Raw genomic sequence first — 20,518 nt, 5'->3', positions numbered from 1 at the left:
AAGTATATCCTGCCACTCCCTTCTGGCCTGCAGAGTTTTGGCTGAAAGATCAGCTGTTAACCTTATGGGGATTCCCTTGTGTGTTATTTGTTGTTTTTCCCTTGCTGCTTTTAATATGTTTTCTTTATATTTAATTTTTGATAGTTTGATTAATATGTGTCTTGGCGTGTTTCTCCTCGGATTTATCCTGTATGGGACTCTCTGTGCTTCCAGGACTTGATTAACTATTTCCTTTCCCATATTAGGGAAGTGTTCAACTATAATCTCTTCAAATATTTTCTCAGTCCCTTTCTTTTTCTCTTCTTCTCCTGGGACCCCTATAATTCGAATGTTTGTGTGTTTAATGTTGTCCCGGAGGTCTCTGAGACGGTCCTCGGTTCTTTTCATTCTCTTTTCTTTATTCTGCTCTGCAGTAGTTATTTCCACTATTTTATCTTCCAGGTCACTTACCCGTTCTTCTGCCTCAGTTATTCTGCTATTGATCCCTTCTAGAGTATTTTTAATTTCATTTATTGTGTTTTTCATCGTTGCTTGGTTCCTCTTTAGTTCTTCTACGTCTTTGTTAAATGTTTCTTGCATTTTGTCTATTCTATTTCCAAGATTTTGGATCATCTTTACTATCATTATTCTGAATTCTTTTTCAGGTAGACTGCCTATTTCCTCTTCATTTGTTAGGTCTGGTGTGTTTTGACCCTGCTCCTTCATCTGCTGTGTGATTTTCTGTCTTCTCATTTTGCTTATCTTACTGTGTTTGGGGTCTCCTTTTCACAGGCTGCAGGTTCGTAGTTCCTGTTGTTTTTGGTATCTGTCCCCAGTGGCTAAGGTTGGTTCAGTGGGTTGTGTAGGCTTCCTGGTAGAGAGGACTAGTGCCTGTGTTCTGGTGGATGAGGCTGGATCTTGTCTTTCTGGTGGGCATGTCCACGTCTGGTGGTGTGTTTTGGGGTGTCTGTGGCCTTATTATGATTTTAGGCAGCCTCTCTGCTAATGGATGGGACTGTGTTCCTGTCGTGCTAGTTGTTTGGCATAGGGTGTCCAGCACTGTAGCTTGCTGGTCGTTGAGTAAAGCTGGGTCTTGATGTTGAGATGGAGATCTCTGAGAGATTTTTGCCGTTTGGTATTACGTGGAGCTGGGAGGTCTCTTGTGGACCAGTGTCCTGAAGTTGGCTCTCCCACCTCAGAGGCACAGCCCTGATGCCTGGCTGGAGCACCAAGAGCCTTTCATCCACACGGCTCAGAATAAAAGGGAGAAAAAATAGAAAGAGAGAAAGAAAGAGGATAAAATAAAATAAAGTAAAATAAAATAAAGCTATTATAATAAAAAATAAGAAAAAAATTATTAAGAAAAAATTTATTAAGAAAAAAAGTTTTTTTTATTTTTTAAAATAAAAATTAAGAAAAAATTATTAAGGAAAAAATTTTTAATTTTTTAAAATAAAAAATAAGGAAAAAGTTATTAAGAAAAAATTTATTAAGAAAAAAAAATTTTTTAAGTTAAAAAAAAAAAAAAAACAGACAGACTGAACCCTAGGACAAACGGTGAAAGCAAAGCTATACAGACAAAATCTCACCCAGAAGCATACACATATACACTCACAAAAAAAGGAAAAGGGGAAAAATTAATATATCCTGTTCCCAAAGTCCACCTCCTGAATTTGGGATGATTCATTGTCTATTCAGATATTCAACAGATGCAGGTACATCAAGTTGCTTGTGGAGCTTTAATCCGCTGCTTCTGAGGCTGCTGGGAGAGATTTCCCTTTCTCTTCTTTGTTCACAGAGCTCCTGGGGTTCAGCTTTGGATTCGGCCCCGCCTCTGCGTGTAGGTCGCCTGAGGACATCTGTTCTTCGCTCAGACAGGACGGGGTTAAAGGAGCAGCTGATTTGGGGGCTCTGGCTCACTCAGGCCGTGGGGAGGGAGGGGTACAGATGCGGGGCGAGCCTGCGGCAGAGGCTGGCATGACGTTGCAGCAGCCTGAGGTGAGTCGTGCGTTCTCCCAGGGAAGTTGTCCCTGGATCACGGGAGCCTGGCAGTGGCAGGCTGCACAGGCTCCCGGGAGGGGTGGTGTGGATAGTGACCTGTGCTCGCACACAGGCTTCTTGGTGGTGGCAGCAGCAGCCTTAGCATCTCATGCCCGTCTCTGGGGTCCGCGCTGATAGCCGCGGCTCGCGCCCATCTCTGGAGCTCGTTTAGGTGGCGCTCTGAATCCCCTCTCCTTGCGCACCGCGAAACAAAGAGGCAAGAAAGAGTCTCTTGCCTCTTCCGCAGCTGCAGACTTTTTCTCGGACTCCCTCCCAGCTAGCTGTGGTGCGCTAACCCCTTCAGGCTGTGTTCACGCAGCCAACCCCAGTCCTCTTCCTGTGATCCAACCGAAGCCCGAGCCTCAGCTCCCAGCCCCGCCCGCCCTGGCGGGTGAGGAGACAAGCCTCTCGGGCTGGTGAGTGCTGCTCGGCACCGATCCTCTGTGCGGGAATCACTCCGCTTCGCCCTCCGCACCCCTGTGGCTGCGCTCTCCTCCGTGGCTCCGAAGCTTCCCCCCTCCGCCACCCTAAGTCTCCGCCCGCGAAGCGGCTTCCTAGTGTGTGGAAACCTTTCTTCCTTCACAGCTCCCTCCCACTGGTGCAGGTCCCGTCCCTATTCTTTTGTCTCTGTTTTTTCTTTATTCTTTTGCCCTACCCAAGTACGTGGGGAGTTTTTGCCTTTTGGGAGGTCTGACGTCTTCTGCCAGCGTTCAGTGGGTGTTCTGTAGGAGCAGTTCCACGTGTAGATGTATTTCTAATGTATCTGTGGGAAGGAAGGTGATCTCCGTGTCTTACTCTTCCACAATCTTGCCCAGACCCCCCCAGCTTTTGGTTTGTTTTTAAGTATAGAATTAACATATAGAAACAACGTAAGTATTTTATATGTTGTTTATAAAAAGAAAGATAAGGTGATGAAAAGATAAACTAGGTAAATGTTAATGAAAAGAAAACAGATATCTCTACTACCAGAAAAATCAAATGGAATTTAAGGCAAAAGCACTAGACCTGCTAGAAATGAATATTATATATCAATAAAGTACATGATCCACCAAGAAGATATATTATTCACGAACCCCTATGCACACAACAAAATGCCTACAAAATATATAAATTATAAACTTACAAGTATTAGGAGAAACTGACAAATAGACAGTCACAAAGGAAGCTTTAAACACTTCTCCCCAAAAGTCAAAAGATCAAGGAGAATATTCTAGTTTTCCTCTTCCAAGATCACCTTTCTCTCACTTTATGAAAGAAAGATTCCCAAACACAAATCTGCAACTTTCTCCATCTCCATCAGTTGTTCAGGCCAATAACCTTGGAGTAATCTTCCTTATTCTCTTTCATTCACACTTCATATCCAAACCATCAGGAAATCCTATTGCCATCATCTTCAAATTACATCCAGAATTCAATTGCCTCTCACTACTGCTACACCCAGGTCCACTATTATCTCTCTCCTGTATTATTTGAAGGGCTTCCTAATCTGGTCTTAGAGCATCTACTCTTGCCCACCCACCATCTATTCTCAACACTGAAACCAGAGGTATCATTTTAAAACCTAAGACAGATCAAGTTCCTCAAAACCCTTCAATAGCTCCCTGTTTTTCCCTCAAAGAAAAAAACCCAACATCCTTATAATACCCTGTAAAAGGTGCTATGAAGATCCTTCCCAGTAACTCTTTTTTTCCCCCAGTAACTCTTTGACCTCATTTCTTACTCCTCTCCCCAACTTGCTCACTCAGTTCCAGCCATGCTGGCTTTCTTACTATTCTTTGAACACATTCTCTCCTACATTAAGGCCTTAGCACTGACAATTCCTCAAGCTGGAATGCTCTATCTCCCAGGTACTCTCATGGCAAACTTCCTCATCTAATTTGCCTTTGCTCAACTATTTTCTTTTGAATAATGCCTACCTGGACCACTTTGGTTAACATTACATACAAAACTCACTCACTTCCCTATTGCTGACATTCTTAAATACACTTACACTAGTTTACCCTTTTTCCTCCCGTAACATTTATCACCTTCTTACATACTATGTAATATACTTACTAATTACAGTTATTGTTTGTGCATCATTCCCATAAAACTAAGTTTCAAGGGCACAGATCTTTGTCTTGTTAGCTGAATATTTCATGGATCTAGAAGGGTACCACCATCCAGAACCTTGATATTGTACATTGCTCTGATGTGTAAAAACTTCTGGGGAAGCAAATAAAAGGTTTGAGAATACCAGATTTTCTTAGGGAGAATGCCATGGCAGCAAAGCAAACGATACAGAAAGGCCACATAGTCTCAATTCACTGAAAAACAACTCAAGGCAAGATTCCAGTGTCTGTCTCTCACTCTACCTTCTTCCTTTCCATACCTACTTTCCCCTCCCTCCCCAATCCTCAGTCTTAGAGTAAAAATTCAGAAATGTGAAGGTTGTCAACAATGACACATATGATACGTGAATTGAATTTAAAAAGTGAAGCTGTGTTTTTACTGAGAATGGGTCACTTTGATTTAGCTGTGAAGACTGGCTTTGTTATATATGTTACATGGCAGACATTTTCTGTAAGCTGAATTAATTAAATCTACAGTACAAAGATTTTGAAGAAATTAGATTTAAAGCATGTATATAATATATAAGCATTGATAAATACTTTCACTTTGTGACAAAAATTACAAATGCAGCTTAAAAATGCCACAGTTTGTCAAAATTCTTTTAGAGGACATTTCAAAGAAGAATTTTAAAGCACTGATCAAATATATAGAGAACTCTACACAACAATAAACAGACATTTTTATTTCAAAACACATATTTGTAAAACACAGATTTGTAAAATCTGACTATGTATTATAATGACCACAGAGAAATTTCCAACAGAGACGGAAGTCATGTAGAGCACATTCTCTGGCCGCCATGCAACAAAACTAAAAATTAGATACAACTAAGAGTTAATTAGTGAACTAGGAAAAGGTCAGAATAAAGTATCTAGAATGAAGCAATGAGAGACAAAAGGATGGAAAATGAAGACAGGAACCCGAAAAAGGATACAATGAAAAGATCTAGTATACATTTAATGGGAATCCTAGAAATAAAGGAGAGAGAAAATAGGGCAGAAGCAATGCTTGAAGAGATAATGGCTGAGAATCTTCTAAAACTGACAAGAGACATCAAGCTGTGGTTTCTGGAAGCACCAGGAACTCTAAGATACATAAACAGAAAGAAAACTACACCTAGACACATCACAGTAAAACTGATGACAATAAAAGACAGTTAGAAAATCTTAAAAGTACACACAGAAAAAAAGAATAACTACACAAAGAGACAATAATTAGAGTGAGAAAGAAAAAAAGCAGCTCCTAACGTCTGAGAACTAATCTGATGCTTTCAGCTAAATCATATTGTTCTCCTGTTGAACATAAAAATATCTCACAGAATATCGACTTCAGACAAGGTAACTGTGTAACACAAACTACCAATATCGCCTTCCCTTGCTAAATGAGTTGATTGCTACCTTCTTTGCCAATTATGTTTATCTCAGCTTCAGCCTGCCTTCCCTACAGATGAGATTTATTAAGAGGGCAATCTCAAGATGAATGAAAACAAAACACAACATAACAAAACTCATGGAATGTCGCAAAAGCGGTATTTGGAGGGAAATTTATAGCTGTAAATGCCTACACTAAAAAAGAAGAAAGATCTCAAATCTATTACCTAACTTTATATCTTCAGGAACTGGAAAAAGAGCAAACTAAACCCAAGCCAGAAGAAGGAAGGAAATAATAAATATTAGAGCATAGATAAGAATATAAAAATAGAATCAAATAAAAAGTTAATTCTTTTAAAAGATCAATGAAATTAACAAAGAAATTTACTAAGAAAAAAAAGAGAGAAGATGCAAATAACTAAAATCAGAAATGAAAATAGGGACGTTACTATAGACTTTAGAGAAATTAAAAGGATTATAACAAAATATTAGAACTGAATACTAAAAAATTAAATAATTAAGATGAAATGGACAAATTCCTAGAAACACAAATTACCAAGCCTGACTCAAGAAGAAACAGAAAATCTGAACAGATTTATAATTAGGTAATGAGACTGAATCAGTAATCAAAAACCTCCCGAAACACCCAAAAAGGAAAAGTCCAAGATTAAATGCTTTCACTGGTAAATTCTACCTTTTAGAGAATTAACATCAATCCTTCACAAGCTTTTCCAAAAATAGAAGAGGGACTACTTCCTAACACATTCTATGAGGCCAGCTTTACCCTAAAACCAAAGCCAGGCAAAGATACCAAAAGAAAATGACAGACTGTTATGAAGACACGCAGAAATCCTCAACAAAATGCTACCAAGCTGAATCCAACAGCGCATTAAAAGGATTATAATCATAACTGAGTGGGATTATTCCAGGAAAGCAAAGGTGGTTCAATATAAGAAAAGCAATCAATGTATTATATTAATAGAACAAAGGAATAAAACTACACAATCATCTCAATAGACGCAGAAAGACCATTTGACAAAATCCAACACTATTTCATGATTAAAAACACTCAGCAAACTAGAATTAGAAGGGAATTTCCTTAACATGATAAAAGGTATCCATGAAAAACCCACAGCTACCATCATACTCATCAATGGTTAAAGACAAAGTTTTCCTCCCAAGACAAGGCTGCCTGCTTTTACCACTGCTATTCAACATTGTACTGGAAGTCTTAAGCACAGCACTTATGCAAGTAAAACAAGTAAAAGGCATCCAAATTGGAAAGAAGTAAAACTACCTATTTGCAGATGACATGATTCTATACACAGGCACGCCTTGGAGATATCAGGTGTTTGGTTCCAGACCACTGCAATAAAGGGAATACTGCAACAAAGAGAGACAAGACAAATTTTTTGGTTTCTCAGTGAATATAAAAGTTATGATTACACTACACTGTTGACCCTTGAACAACACGGGTTTGAACTGCACAGATCCACTTATAAGCGAATTTTTTTCAATAGTAAATACTACAGTGCTACATAATTTGAGGTGGGTTGAATCCGTGGATCCGGAACCTTGGATATGGAGGGCTGATCATTAGTTATACTTGGATTTTCAACTGTGCAGATGATGGGGACCCCAATCCCCTGGCTTTTCCAGGGTCAATTACAGTCAATTAAGTGTGCCACAGCATTATGTCTAAAAAAAACAATGCACATACCTTAATTAAAAATACTTTATTGCTAAAAAATGCTAATCATCATCCAAGCCTTCAGCAAGTTGTAATCTTTTTGCTGGTGGAGGGTCTTGCCTCAGTGTTGACGACTGCTGACTGATCAGAGTGGTGGTTGCTGAAGATTGGGGTGACTGTGACAATTTCTTAAAATAAGACAACAATGAAGATTGCTGCATTGATTGACTCTTTCTTTCATGAACAAATTCTCTGTAGCATGCAATGCTATTTGATAGTTTGAAATATTCCAAGAATTACCAAAATGTAACAGAGATATCAAGTGAGCCAATGTTGCTGGAAAACTGGTGCCAACAGACTTGTTCAACACATGGTTGCCACAAACCTTCAATTTGTAAAAAATGGAGTATCTGCAACACAATAAAGTGAAGTGCAATAAAACGAGGTATGCCTGTGTAGAAAAGCCCACAGATTCCACACAAAAAACTTTCTAGAGCTAACATAATAAACAACTTCAGCAAACTTGCACGTGTAAGATAAACAAACATAAATCAATCGTGTTTCTCTATGTTAGCAATGAATGATCCAAAAAGGAAATTAAGAAAATTCTATTTACAAAAGCGCTCAAAATAAAATACCTAGGAATAAATGCAAGAAGGTGAAAGACTTATACACTAAAAATTACAAAACACTGCTGAAAGAAATTAAAGAAGGCCTAAATAAATGGAAAGGCATCCCATGTTCATGGATTAGAAAACAAAATATTGTTAAGATGACAATACTTCCCAAAGTGATCTACAGATTCAATGCAATCCCTATCAAAATTCTAATGGCCTTTTTAAATAGAAACGGATAAGCTGATCCTAAAATTCATATGGAACTGTAAGGGGCCCTAAAGAGCAAAAACAATAATGAAAAAGAAATAAAGTAGGGGGACTCATAATAACTTTAAAATCTACTACAAAGCTATAGTAATCACTGTGTTACTGGAATAAGGGTAGACATAGAGACCAATGGAATAGATTTGAGAATCCAGAAATAAGTCCAAACATCTACAGCCAATTGATTCTTAACAAAGGTGCCAAGACCATTCGATGGGGAAAGAACAGTCTTGCAACAAATGGTGCTAGGAAAACTGAACAATCACATGTAAAAGAATGAAGCTGAACCCCTGCCTCATTTCGTGCACAGAAACTAAATCAAAATGGACCAACAATATAAACATAAGAACTAAAACTGCTATTGCTCTTAGAATAAGGCTTAGGGATGGGATCTTTATGATGTTGGATTTGACAATGAATTCTTAGAATTGACACCAAAAACATGATGAACAAATGAAAAAAAAATTGATAATTTGGACTTCACCAAAACTTTTGTGCAAAGGACATTATCAAGATATATTTGGTAAGGGTTTAATATCCAGAATATATAAACAGCTCAACAACAAAAAGAAAAAAAACCCGATTTTTAAAATGGGCAAAGGACTTAAATTGACATTTCTCAAATGAAGATACACAAATGGCTAACAAGCCCATGAAAAGATGTTCACCATCTTGGTCATTAAGAAAACTCAAATGAAAACCACAATAAGGTACCACTTCACACCTATTAGAATACCTTTAATTAAAAAAAAAAAAACACAAAAACTGGAAAATAACAAGTGTTGATGAGAATGTGGAGAAATAGAGACCCCATATATTGCTGGTGAGAAACTGAAACAATGTACCCACTGGGGAAAACCGTTGGGCGTTCTTAAAAAGGTAACAAAGAATTACCACATAACCCAGCTATCCAACTCCTAGATATATAACCAGGAGAAATGAAAACTTACATACACACAGAAAATTGTACATGAATGTTTACAGCATTATTCGTAATAGCCAAAAAAAGAAACGAAGTACATGCTACAACTTGGATGAACCTTGAAAATATGCTAAGTGAGAGAAGTCAGACATAAAGAATCATTGTACGATTTCTTTCATTTGAAATAGCAAGAATAGGTAAATCTACAGAGACAGAAAGTAAAGGGTACCAGGTGATAGTGGAAGGGGGGAATTGGAAATGATTACCTAACGGATACAGGGTGTTGAAACACCTTTGAAATGAGAAAGCTGGTGACTGCATAATATTGTGAATATACTAAATACCACTGAATTGTACACTTAATATGATTAACTGCATGTTATGTAAATTTCACCTCAATTTAAAAAACAAAAAGATGGCAGTCAAATGTGCCCATGTTCTGACAACACCTAATTTAGAGCAAACTTCTACTTCGGTAGCTCCTCTCTAAAATTACCCAACCAAAGTCCAATCCTATAATAGGTTTTAATACCCTCTTAAAAAGACACCCCAAAATTCCCTATAGTATGAGGAATCTTTCACTTCAACAAGTAAAAACCATGTTCAACTATAGGTGTCCTTTGCTGGTCTTTTTGGTTGGAAGATGTTGACAAGACTAGCACCTAATTTCTCAGCAGAAACAACAGAAGCCAGAACACAAAGGGATAATAGCCTAATTAAAAGAAAATGATGGCCAACCCAGCATTCTAACCAGTAAAAAACTATCATTCAAGTGTGAAGGTAAAATACAGAACATGACCAGAAACAAAAACTGAGAGGAATTTCTCAGCACAAATCTATACCAAAGTATATACTAAAGGGTGTTCTTCATAAAAGGGAAATGATTGAAGGTGGAGAACTCAAGATGCAGGCAGAAATAAAAAGCAGTAAAAATGGTAACTTGGGTAAATCTAAAATACTGACATAAAGCAATGATGATGTCTCATGGCGATTAAAATATATATGGAGTTAAAAACAGGTATTATAGCAAATAAACTGAGCAAAGGGTGAGGGGGGTGATTAATGGAATTAAAGTGTTTTAGGTTCCTCACATTGTCTGGAAAGATATAAGGTAAATTAATTAGACTCTTACTGGTCAAGGATGCATGTTGCAATCTCTAGGGCAACAGCTCCCAGAAGTGTGATCTGTGGACCCCTGGGGGTCCCTGAAACCCTACCAGGGGATTCTCAAAATCACAACTGTTTTCATAATATTACTAATAAGACCTTATTTGCCTTTTTCACTCTCATTCTCTCACGGTGTACAACAGAGTTTTCCAGAGTCTGTACGACTTGTGCTATCCCAATGGATTAAAGCAGAGCAGGTATGGAATCCAGCTGTCTTCCAATAAGCTAGACATGAAAGAGATTTGCAAAAATTTAATACTATTCTTCTCACTAAATTTTGTTTTGGAAAGTATATTTTTCACAAAATTATATTATTTATGTTAACATTTAATAGGATATTCTTGTTCCCCAAAACAAAATATTACCTGGCTCCAAATGTCAATTGTGCCAAGGTTGAGAAACACTGATATAACCAGATAAAAAAAGGTTTTTTTAGAGTTTAAATAGATCTTGAGAACACAGAGTTTGAGACTCAGTGACCTAAATAAATGAAAGGATATGACATTCATGGATTGGAAGATTTAATAACATAAAGATGTCAACTCCTTCTCAATTCAATTTTTGTAAAACTGACAATGTGACAGTAAAAATTTATATGGAACTGCAAAGAGCCAAGAAGAACAAGGTAGGAAAACTTGCCTCATTGAACATGAAGACTTGTTATAATGCCATGTAAATTAAAACAGCATAGTTTTGGTGCAAGGGTAGATAAAGTAGACCAATGGAAAAAAATAGAGCCTAGAAACAGACTCATACATACATGGTCACTTGATTTATGACAAAGTTAATACTGCAAAGCAGCTGCGAAACAATCTGTTCAACAAATGATGCTGCATAAAATGTACATCCATTAAAAAAAAAGAAAAGGTGACCTCTATATGTCATATAATATCTAGAATAAGTTCTAGGTAGAAGGTAAATCTAAATGCATCATAAACAATATACAAAGTAATATACAATAATCAGTTCTAGGTAGAAAGTAGAAAACAAAATAATAAAGCCTCTAGGACAGTGTCTCTAAACCTCAGCACTAGTGACACTTTGGGCTAAATTAACTGTTTTGTGCATTGTAGAATACTTAGCATTCTGTACACTGTAGAATGTCTAGTAGCATCCCTAGCCAACCCACTAGATGCCAGGAGTACTCCACCCACTCAGTTGTGAAAACTAACAATGTCTCTGAACACTGCCAAATGTCCTACCCATGGGGTGGAAGGTGTGGGATGAGGGCAGGGCGAATTGCCTCTAGTTGAGAACCACTAGAGGATAGATAGTAGAAGATAACATAAGAGAATATCTTCATGTTCTTGGAGCAGAGAAAGACTTCTTAGACAGGACACAAGCAGCACTGACTATAAAGGAAAACAATGATAAATCAGACTACATTAAAATTAAGACCTTCCCCTCATCAAAAGATAACATTAAGAGGGTGAAAATCAAGACAAAATGGATCTTTTTTTTAACATATGTAACTAACAGAAGATTTGTTATCTAGCATATACAAAAACTCCTAAAAACAGAAGGACAAGAACAGAAACTCCAGTAGGAAAAAAAAGGGCTCATATCCATAAAATATGTAACTCCTATAAATCAGTAATATAGAAAGCTAAATAGTAATAATAATAAAAAAAGAGGATATCCAAACAGCCAATAAATTCAAGAAAAAGTACTCAATTTCATTTGGAATCACGGAAATGTAGCCTTCAGAAGGGCTAAAATTAAAGAGGCTATTAATACCAAGTGTTGGTGAGATTACAGAGCAATAGGAATCCTCATATTCTGTTGATGGGATAGGTACAATGACTCTGAAAACAATTCTTGCATTATCTTCTAAATTTGAACATACATACACCAATGACCCAGCTATTCTACTTCTGGTATATATCCCACATAAATGTTGCACATGTACCCCATGAAATATTTACAGGAATGTTCATGACAGCATTACTCAGTCCAAATGTCCAACAGTAAAAAGATAAATGGTGATAAAATAGTACAAGGGAGCTACAGTTATATTGGTAGCTGATAACATACATGAATCTCCCAAACATAACAGAGACAAAATACTACTACTATATAATTCTATTTTTATAAAAGTCCAAAAACAGGTTTAAAAAAAAGCTATCGTCTTTGAAGCCAGGTAGTCGTTACTCCAGGAAATGGGAAAGGGAGAGTGCTTGGGAAAGGAAGCATAGGAGGCTTCTGGTTGCTGGCAGTATTCTATTTCTTGATCTCTGGTGGTCATAGAGTGTTTACTTTGTGACGATTCACTCAGCTGTATACTTAGTACAGTTTCCTGTATGTATTATATTTCAATTTTGAAAAAGACATGGGTGGGGAGGAATTCCCTGGCGGTCCAGTGGTTAGGGCCTGGCACTTTCACTGCGGGGGGGCCAGGTTCGATACCTGGTCAGGGAACTAAGCTCTGCAAGCCACGTGGCACGGCCCGGAAAGAGAAAAAAAAAAAAAAAAAAGACATGGGGCATTATTACCTTTTATATGCTGTATATGCAACCCAGAAAACAATAATTACACAAATACTTTAGCTATTATGGTATTATATATCAATTGTTTAGAAGTAAAAATCATGTCTGGGGACATCATAACTCTCCACATCTTACACTTCAAGATCCTTTGCCTAATTAAATAAAACAAATAAAATATATTAAAAATGACTGCTTGAGTTTTTAGTATATCGCAGGAAAACATAATAAAATATACTTTAAATTTGTTTTCCTACATGTGTCATTTATTTTGATCACCTAAAAAAATCTAATATCTTAGTTTTATATAAGACAAAATAAAATACACGTCTTGCAAAATATTAATATTAAAGGAAAGTTGAAGATGTTTGTTTCTAATATTAAAAATATATTTTTCTAAAATTTAGACACATAGAGGTTTAAGGCAGAATATAAATAATGCCTGAACTAAATAAAGGAGGTTTCTATCAAAAATCTGTATGCTTTCCCTCCCCATCAAACTAAGGCTTGGTTTGTTTTTATATTCCATATGACATTTTAATAAAATGCAGTTTTACAACACCAGTTATTATTTTATTTACAAAATAAGAACCAAACATTTATAATATTAAGTTGCTTAATATCAAATAGATCCCCTCTGAATTTAGTCATTTAAGTGGAACAGCATACAGTTAACAGCAGACAATCTGATTCATTTTTAAGCCAAGTAGTGCCACCAAGTGGTAGCAAATTCTTTTTCCAAACTACCACGCAGAAGCAATAGAAAGGGTTATACTGGAATATAATACTGGAATGGAAAAATCAATCTTAGTAAAGTAATAAAGTAAATAAGACTGTGAAATATCTTGGTATAAAAGTTTAAAAACAAAACAAAATAGGTCAATCTTTTAAGAAAAAAGTTGTATGTATTACTGAGATGGTCTTACCAGTTTCAAAGTTAAATTTTTCATAGAAAGTAAGTAACTATGAATATAGTGCTGTAGACTTTACTTTTTGCTGCTCTTTTTAAAAAAATTTTTATTGGAGTATAGTTGATTTACAATGTTGTGCTAGTTTCAGGTGTATGTTGCTTGTTTTTTAATTCCATGTTTTCTTAAAAGACTTAAGTTGCTCTAGAAATTAATAAAACACACACAATAAAAGACCCGAAGGTTTCATAACAATCTGCTACCCTTGTTAAGTGTTGGGAGAGAGTGAGGAGAGTCAGAATAGAGAAAAAAAGAAACTTTTGCTTTTCAGTTAATACCTGTATTAGTTTGCTAGCAGTCCTAGCAAACAAAGAACTACAGACTGGGTGACTTAAGGCTAGAACTCCAAAATTAAGGTTTCAGTAGGACTGATCCCTTCTCAGGGTTGTGAGGAAAGGATCTATTTCAGGTCTCTCCTTGGCTCATATGTAGATCATCTTCCTATTTTGTTTCAAACTGTCTTCCCTCTATACCTGTCTCTGTGTCCAAATTTCCCCTTTTTATAAGGACACCAGTCATAACTGGATTAGGATCCACCCTAAGGACCTAACTTTAACTTGATTACCTCTGTAAAGACCCCATCTCCAAATAAAGTGCTACTCTTAGGTACTGGGGATTAGGACTTCAACATGTGAATTTGGGGTTTGTATAGGGGGTAGGAATTCAAACAGCAACACTACCCTTCTGTATTTGTGTATTTTTGATAAGACTATATTTTTCTTATTTAAAAAGAAGACAGAAATAGCTCTTAAAAGTTGTTAAATGATAGAATATTTGTGATATTGTGATTTATAATAAGAAACATGTATTTGGTCTTCCCGTTTCTGGCACAGAGTTCCTAAAATCCTTCATTGAGAGCTATAAAGGTGTCTTTTGTTATGTTAATGGAGACTTCTGGCAAGCACCTAAGAATGGGGACTGGTTGCCAGAGGAGCCAACTGTGTGATTTTGGACTTTCAGCCCAACTCCCCTGACCTCCAGGTAAGGGAGAGGGGCTGAAGGTTGGATCAATCACCAATGGTGAATGATTTAATCAATCATGCTTATGTGATGCAGCCTCCATAAAAACCCAAAAGGATGAGGTACAGAGAGCTTCTGGGTTGGTGAACACATGGAGGTACTGGGAGAGGGGCTTACCTGAAGACGGCATGGAAGCTCTGAGCCCCTTTCCCACATACTTACCCTATGCATCTTTTCCATCTGGCTGTTCCTGAATTACATCCTTTTATAATAAAGTGGTAATCTAGTGAGTAAATGGATTTCCAGAAGTTCTGTGAGCCACTCTAGCAAATTAACTGAACCCAATGAGGGGGTCATGGGAAGGTCTGATTTAGAGCCAGTTGGCCAGAAGAACAGGTAAAAACCTGGACTTGAAACTGACATCTGAAGTCCAAGGACAGGGTCATGACAACCTCCAATCTGTAGCCAATTAGTCAGAAGCATAGGTGACAACCTGGGCTTGCAAATGGCACCAGAAGTGTGTGTGTGTGATTGGGCAGAGGGGGAGAGTAGTCTTGTAAGACTAAACCCTTATTGTGGAATCTGATGCTGTCTCTGGGTAGACAGTGCCAGGACTGAGTCGAATTGTAGGACACCAACTGGTATCTGGAGAAATGCTTGGTGGTGGGGGGGAACCCCCCTCCCCACTCCACACACTAGAATTAAGTCCAGAACTTTAATAATACTATTTTAATTTCATGAACAATTACCAGCAAAATAAATGACTAAATTTTAGTATAAAGCTATATATATAAAATATCAAAGTGATAAGTGTTATATAGTTCACATCCAACCCAACTATAATGCACTTAGTCCTAGACCTCATCTCCTAATACTCTCCCTCTTCTCACTGTACCTCAGCTACACTGGCCTCCTTGCTCTTCCTTGACCAGGCCCCACGTACTCTGTACTTAGTACTTAGTGTTCTCTGCCTGGAATTCTTCCTCCAAATATATGTGATATGTGCAGATCAGTTCCTTCAGTTCCAGTTATCTCCTCCTCAGTTCTTCTTAGACCATCCTTAATAACATAGCACTCTTAGTCTCTCTTTATCCCCCCTATCTGGTTTTACTTTTCTTACTAATAGTAAGTACTTACTAATACCTGAAAGGTTATATAGTTATTTGATTATCTGTTTTCTCTTCCCAACTACAAAGTAAGCTCTTTGAGGGCAGAGACTTATGTTTTGTTCACTGATACACCCCTGTTATCTAAAACAGTACCTGGAGTGACTACTTTTTTGTGTGTACTATCATAAGCAGAAAGAATTTTACAAAATTAATGTATCTGCGCTTTCTAAATGGATCTATTTGTTCCTTTCTAACCAATTCTTCACACATATTGGCAGAGTGACCTTTTCAAGTTCATTACTCCTCTGTGAAACACAACGTTTTCCTCTGTCTCAAGCAGAGGAAACCCCAAATCTTTTAACATAGCTGAAATGGCTTTGCTGGGCCCTGCCTGCCTTTCTAGTCTTGTCACACACTTTCCTCCTAACAGTTCTCAGGGATTCAACCACATTGGCCCTCTCAAATTTCCCAACATACTCCTTCTCATCACAGGGCCTCTGCAGATGGAGTTTCTTTGGTCTGGAATCCTCTGCTCTCCTCTCCCCAGCCCTCTATCACATAAATTCAGTTAACCTTAGCTCATAATCTTCCTTTGGATCAAAGCTTAAACGTCCCTTACTCTAGGAAGGTTTCCTCAAACACTCTGTCAAGTTCCTTTATCATATGCTTTTTCTTTAAGAACTGTTCCTTTCAGAGCACTAATATCTTACAAATATTCAATTGATATTATCATTGTTTAATGTATCTCTCCCACTGAACTGAAGTTCCACGAGAACATGCACCATGTCTTTTGTTATATACACTGTGTTTTTAAGCAACTAGAATGTGCTTGAATACTAATGAAGAGATACAGATAAAGTAGGCTAACTACAAGTGAATAATAAAGCCTGCAATCAGTCAATTTTGGAAATTAAACAAAGTAAACTTTCTTTTTATTAACTTCAATTGTCTTATCTAGACATACTGCATGTTTCTGGGTAGCCTTTCCCTAGCCATCATTGTGTGCACAAAAGATAAAAGCTTATTTAATATTTCTACTAATTTCTATTAGTAATTCTACTATTTCTACTACATATGAATAATATAAATCTCTACAACATTAACTGTTCTATCATTCGCTTTCAGGTGCCTAAACAGTAACTATCTCCAGATTGACTTGTATAAATTTGGCATATAGTACAAACATTTACTGTTTCTTTATGACAATATCATAATGATAATTAAAATGGGTCAAAATGAATTTTTAAAACAAATTTGTATCATAAATGATATAAAACAAGGCTGTAACTCTCTCCCAGATTTACGACTTTTGTTCTAAGTACTTTAATATACCTCTCAGATGACACAGATGCATACCTACTTGCCACAGCAAACTGAAAGTTACATATCTGACTTGATGCCTTACACCTTGTTATTACACTCTAAGAGAATGGTTATACACTCTAAGAGAATGGTTTAAAATGGTTAGAAAAAAACAATTCCAAATAATTTCATTTAACTCTTTAATTCAGTTACATAGGAGAACACTTGAAACTTACTGTTATAGACTGAATTATGTCTCCACCCCAACTCCCCCGCAAATCATATATTGAAGCCTTAAGCCCCAGTACCTCAGAATGTAGTCATATTTGGAGACAAGGCCTTTAAAGAGGTAACTAAGTTAAACAGAGGTAACTAGGGTGGGCCCTAATCCAATCTGGCTGGTGTCTTTATAAAGAGAGATTAGGACATACAGAGAGACATCAAAAATGCATTGCACACAGAAAAAAAGGGAACCCTTAAAAAACTGTTTAAGTAACCCATCATAAGGCAAGAAAAGAGAAAGAGTAACAACAACCAGAGAAAACATCAAAAATTACCTTAAATGTAAATAATCTAAATATATCAGTCAAAAGAAAGAAAATGACAGAGTAGATTAAAAAAAACACAACCTTACTATATACAGCTTACAAGAAACTCATTTCAAATTCAGTGACATAAGTAGGCCGAAAATAAAAGAACGGAAAAAGATATGCCATGCAAACACTAATATCTGGTAAAACAAACTTCAAAACAAAGAAAATTACTAGTGATCAACAGGGACATTAAATAATGATAAAATGATCAACCCACCAGGAAGACAATGATCCTAAACGTGTTATACCAAACAACAGAACCTCAAAATACACTAAACAAAAACTGATAAAGCTAAAAAGAAACAGACAAATCCACAATTGATGTTGGAGACTTTAATACTCTTCTCTCAGCAACCGATACAACTACTAAAAAGAAAATCAGCAAGAATATAAAAAAATCTGAAAACGATCAACCAACAGGATCTAACTGAAATACTTAAAACACTCCACCTAGCAACAGAGAAATAGATATTTTATCCAAGTGCCTATGAAACATTTATGAAGACAGACAATACCCTCAGCAATAAAGCAAACCTGAACAAATTTAAAAGAATGGTAATCAAACTAGAAACTGGTAATGGAAAAATAAAAGGAAAATCTCTATCAACTGAAAATTAAACAACATACTTCTAAATAATCCATGGCTCAAAAATTCTCAAAGAAAATTTTAAAAATGAGAACTTAATGAAAATGAAAATACAACGTATCAAAATATGAGAGATGCAGCTAAAGCAATGCTGACAGGAAATCTAAAATTTATACCATTAAATGTTACATTTGAAAAGAAAAAGAAGAGCAGAATAAATCCAAAGCAAGCAAAAAGAAGGAAATAATAAATATAACAGCAGAAATAAATGACATAGAAAACAGAAAAATCACTGAAACAAAAAGCTAGTTATACGAAAAAAATCAATAAAATTAATAAACTTCCAGCAAGAATGATAAAGGTTAAAAAAAATTTTGTCAATTTAATAATGAAACAGGAGATATCACCATAGACCATATATATAAACATTGTAAGGATAATAAGGGCATACTATGAACAACTTACAAACATAACTTTAACAATTTGATTAAATGGCCCAGGGAGAGGAACCAAGATGGCGGAGTAGAAGGACGTGCTCTCACTCCCTCTTGCGAGAACACAAGAATCACAACTAGCTGCTGGACAATCATCGACAGGAAGACACTGGAACTCACCAAAAAAGATACCCCACATCCAAAGACAAAGGAGAAGCCACAATGAGACGGCTGGAGGGGCACAATCACAGTAAAATCAAATCCCATAACTGGTGGGTGGGTGACTCACAGACTGGTGAACACTTATACCACAGAAGTCCACCCACTGGAGTGAAGGTTCTGAGCCCCACGTCAGGCTTCCCAACCTGGGGGTCCGGCAACGGGAGGAGGAATTCCTAGAGGATCAGACTTTGAAGCCTAGTGGGAATTGATTGCAGGACTTCGACAGGACTGGGGGAAACAAAGACTCCACTCTTGGAGGGCACACACAAAGTAGTGTGCGTATCGGGACACGGGGAAGGAGCAGTGACCCTGGGGGAGACTGAACCAGACCTACCTGCTAGTGTTGGAGGGTCTCCTGCAGAGGCGGGGGGTCGCTCTGTCTCACCACGGGGACAAGGACACTGGCAGCAGAAGTTCTGGGAAGTACTCCTTGGCATGAGCCCTCCCAGGGTCTGTCATTAGCCCTACCAAAGAGCCCAGGTAGGCTCCAGTGTTGGGTTGCCTCAGGCAAAACAACCAACAGGGAGGGAACCCAGCCCCACCCATCAACAGTCAAGTGGATTAAAGTTTTACGGAGCTCTGCCCACCACAGCAACAGTCAGCTCTACCCATCACCAGTCCCTCCCATCAAGCCTCTTAGATAGCCTCATCCACCAGAGGGCAGACAGCAGAAGCAAGAAGAACTACAATCCTGCAGCCTGTGGAACAAAAACCACATTCACAGAAAGATAGACAAGATGAAAAGGCAGAGGGCTATGTACCAGATGAAGGAACAAGATAAAACCCCAGAAAAACAATTAAATGAAGTGGAGATAGGTGACCTTCCAGAAAATGAATTCAGAATAATGATAGTGAAGATGATCCAGGACCTCGGAAAAACAATGAAGGCAAAGATCGAGAAGATGCAAGAAATGTTTAACAAAGACCTAGAAGAATTAAAGAACAACGAACAGAGATGAACAATACAATAACTGAAATGAAAACTACACTAGAAGGAATCAATAGCAGAATAACTGAGGCAAAAGAACGGATAAGTGACCTGGAAGACAGAATGGTGGAATTCACTGCTGTGGAACAGAACAAAGAAAGAAGAATGAGAAGAAATGAACACAGCCTAAGAGACCTCTGGGACAACATTAAACGCAACAACATTCGCATTATGGGGTCCCAGAAGGAGAAGAGAGAGAGAAAGGACCAGAGAAAATATTTGAAGAGATTATAGTCGAAAACTTGCCTAACATGGGAAAGGAAACAGCCACCCACGTCCAGGAAGCACAGAGAGTCCCATACAGGATAAACCCAAGGAGAAACATGCCAAGACACACAGTAATCAAACTGACAAAAATTGAAGACAAAGAAAAATTATTGAAAGCAGCAAGGGAAAAACAACAAGTAACACACAAGGGAACTCCCATAAGGTTAACAGCTGATTTCTCAGCAGAAAATCTACAAGCCAGAAGGGAGTGGCATGATATACTTAAAGTGATGAAAGGGAAGAACCTACAACCAAGATTACTCTACCCAGCAAGGATCTCATTCAGATTCGATGGAGAAATCGAAAGCTTTACAGACAAGTAAAGGCTAAGAGAATTCAGCACCACCAAACCAGCTCTACAACAAATGCTAAAAGAACTTCTCAAAGTGGGAAACACAAGAGAAGAAAAGGACCTACAAAAACAAACCCAAAACAATTAAGAAAA

General features: G+C 37.4%; 1 protein-coding gene across 32 annotated transcripts in view; it reads right to left on the bottom strand.

The window, feature by feature from the left end:
- Window positions 1–20,518, bottom strand: part of ZNF644 (zinc finger protein 644) — a 124,474-nt gene that overhangs the window by 40,098 nt on the left and 63,858 nt on the right. For 9 of the 32 annotated variants that reach the window (XM_082476382.1, XM_082476390.1, XM_082476377.1 and 6 more), the window contains one exon: window positions 6,799–6,884. The exons of 21 other annotated variants lie outside the window; for them this stretch is intronic. In XM_082476382.1, coding sequence (XP_082332508.1) covers window positions 6,799–6,884 — 86 coding nt within the window. Of the gene's footprint in view, window positions 1–6,798; window positions 6,885–7,221; window positions 7,380–7,491; window positions 7,602–20,518 lie in introns of all 32 variants that reach the window. 2 more of the 32 variants (XM_082476368.1, XM_082476369.1) reach the window with 2 other exon arrangements.

This window comes from Balaenoptera physalus (genome assembly GCF_965194825.1).
Source record: "Balaenoptera physalus genome assembly, chromosome: 1".
In the NCBI taxonomy this organism is placed as follows: Eukaryota; Metazoa; Chordata; class Mammalia; order Artiodactyla; family Balaenopteridae; genus Balaenoptera; species Balaenoptera physalus.
This window is presented reverse-complemented; position numbering and strand designations above follow the sequence as displayed.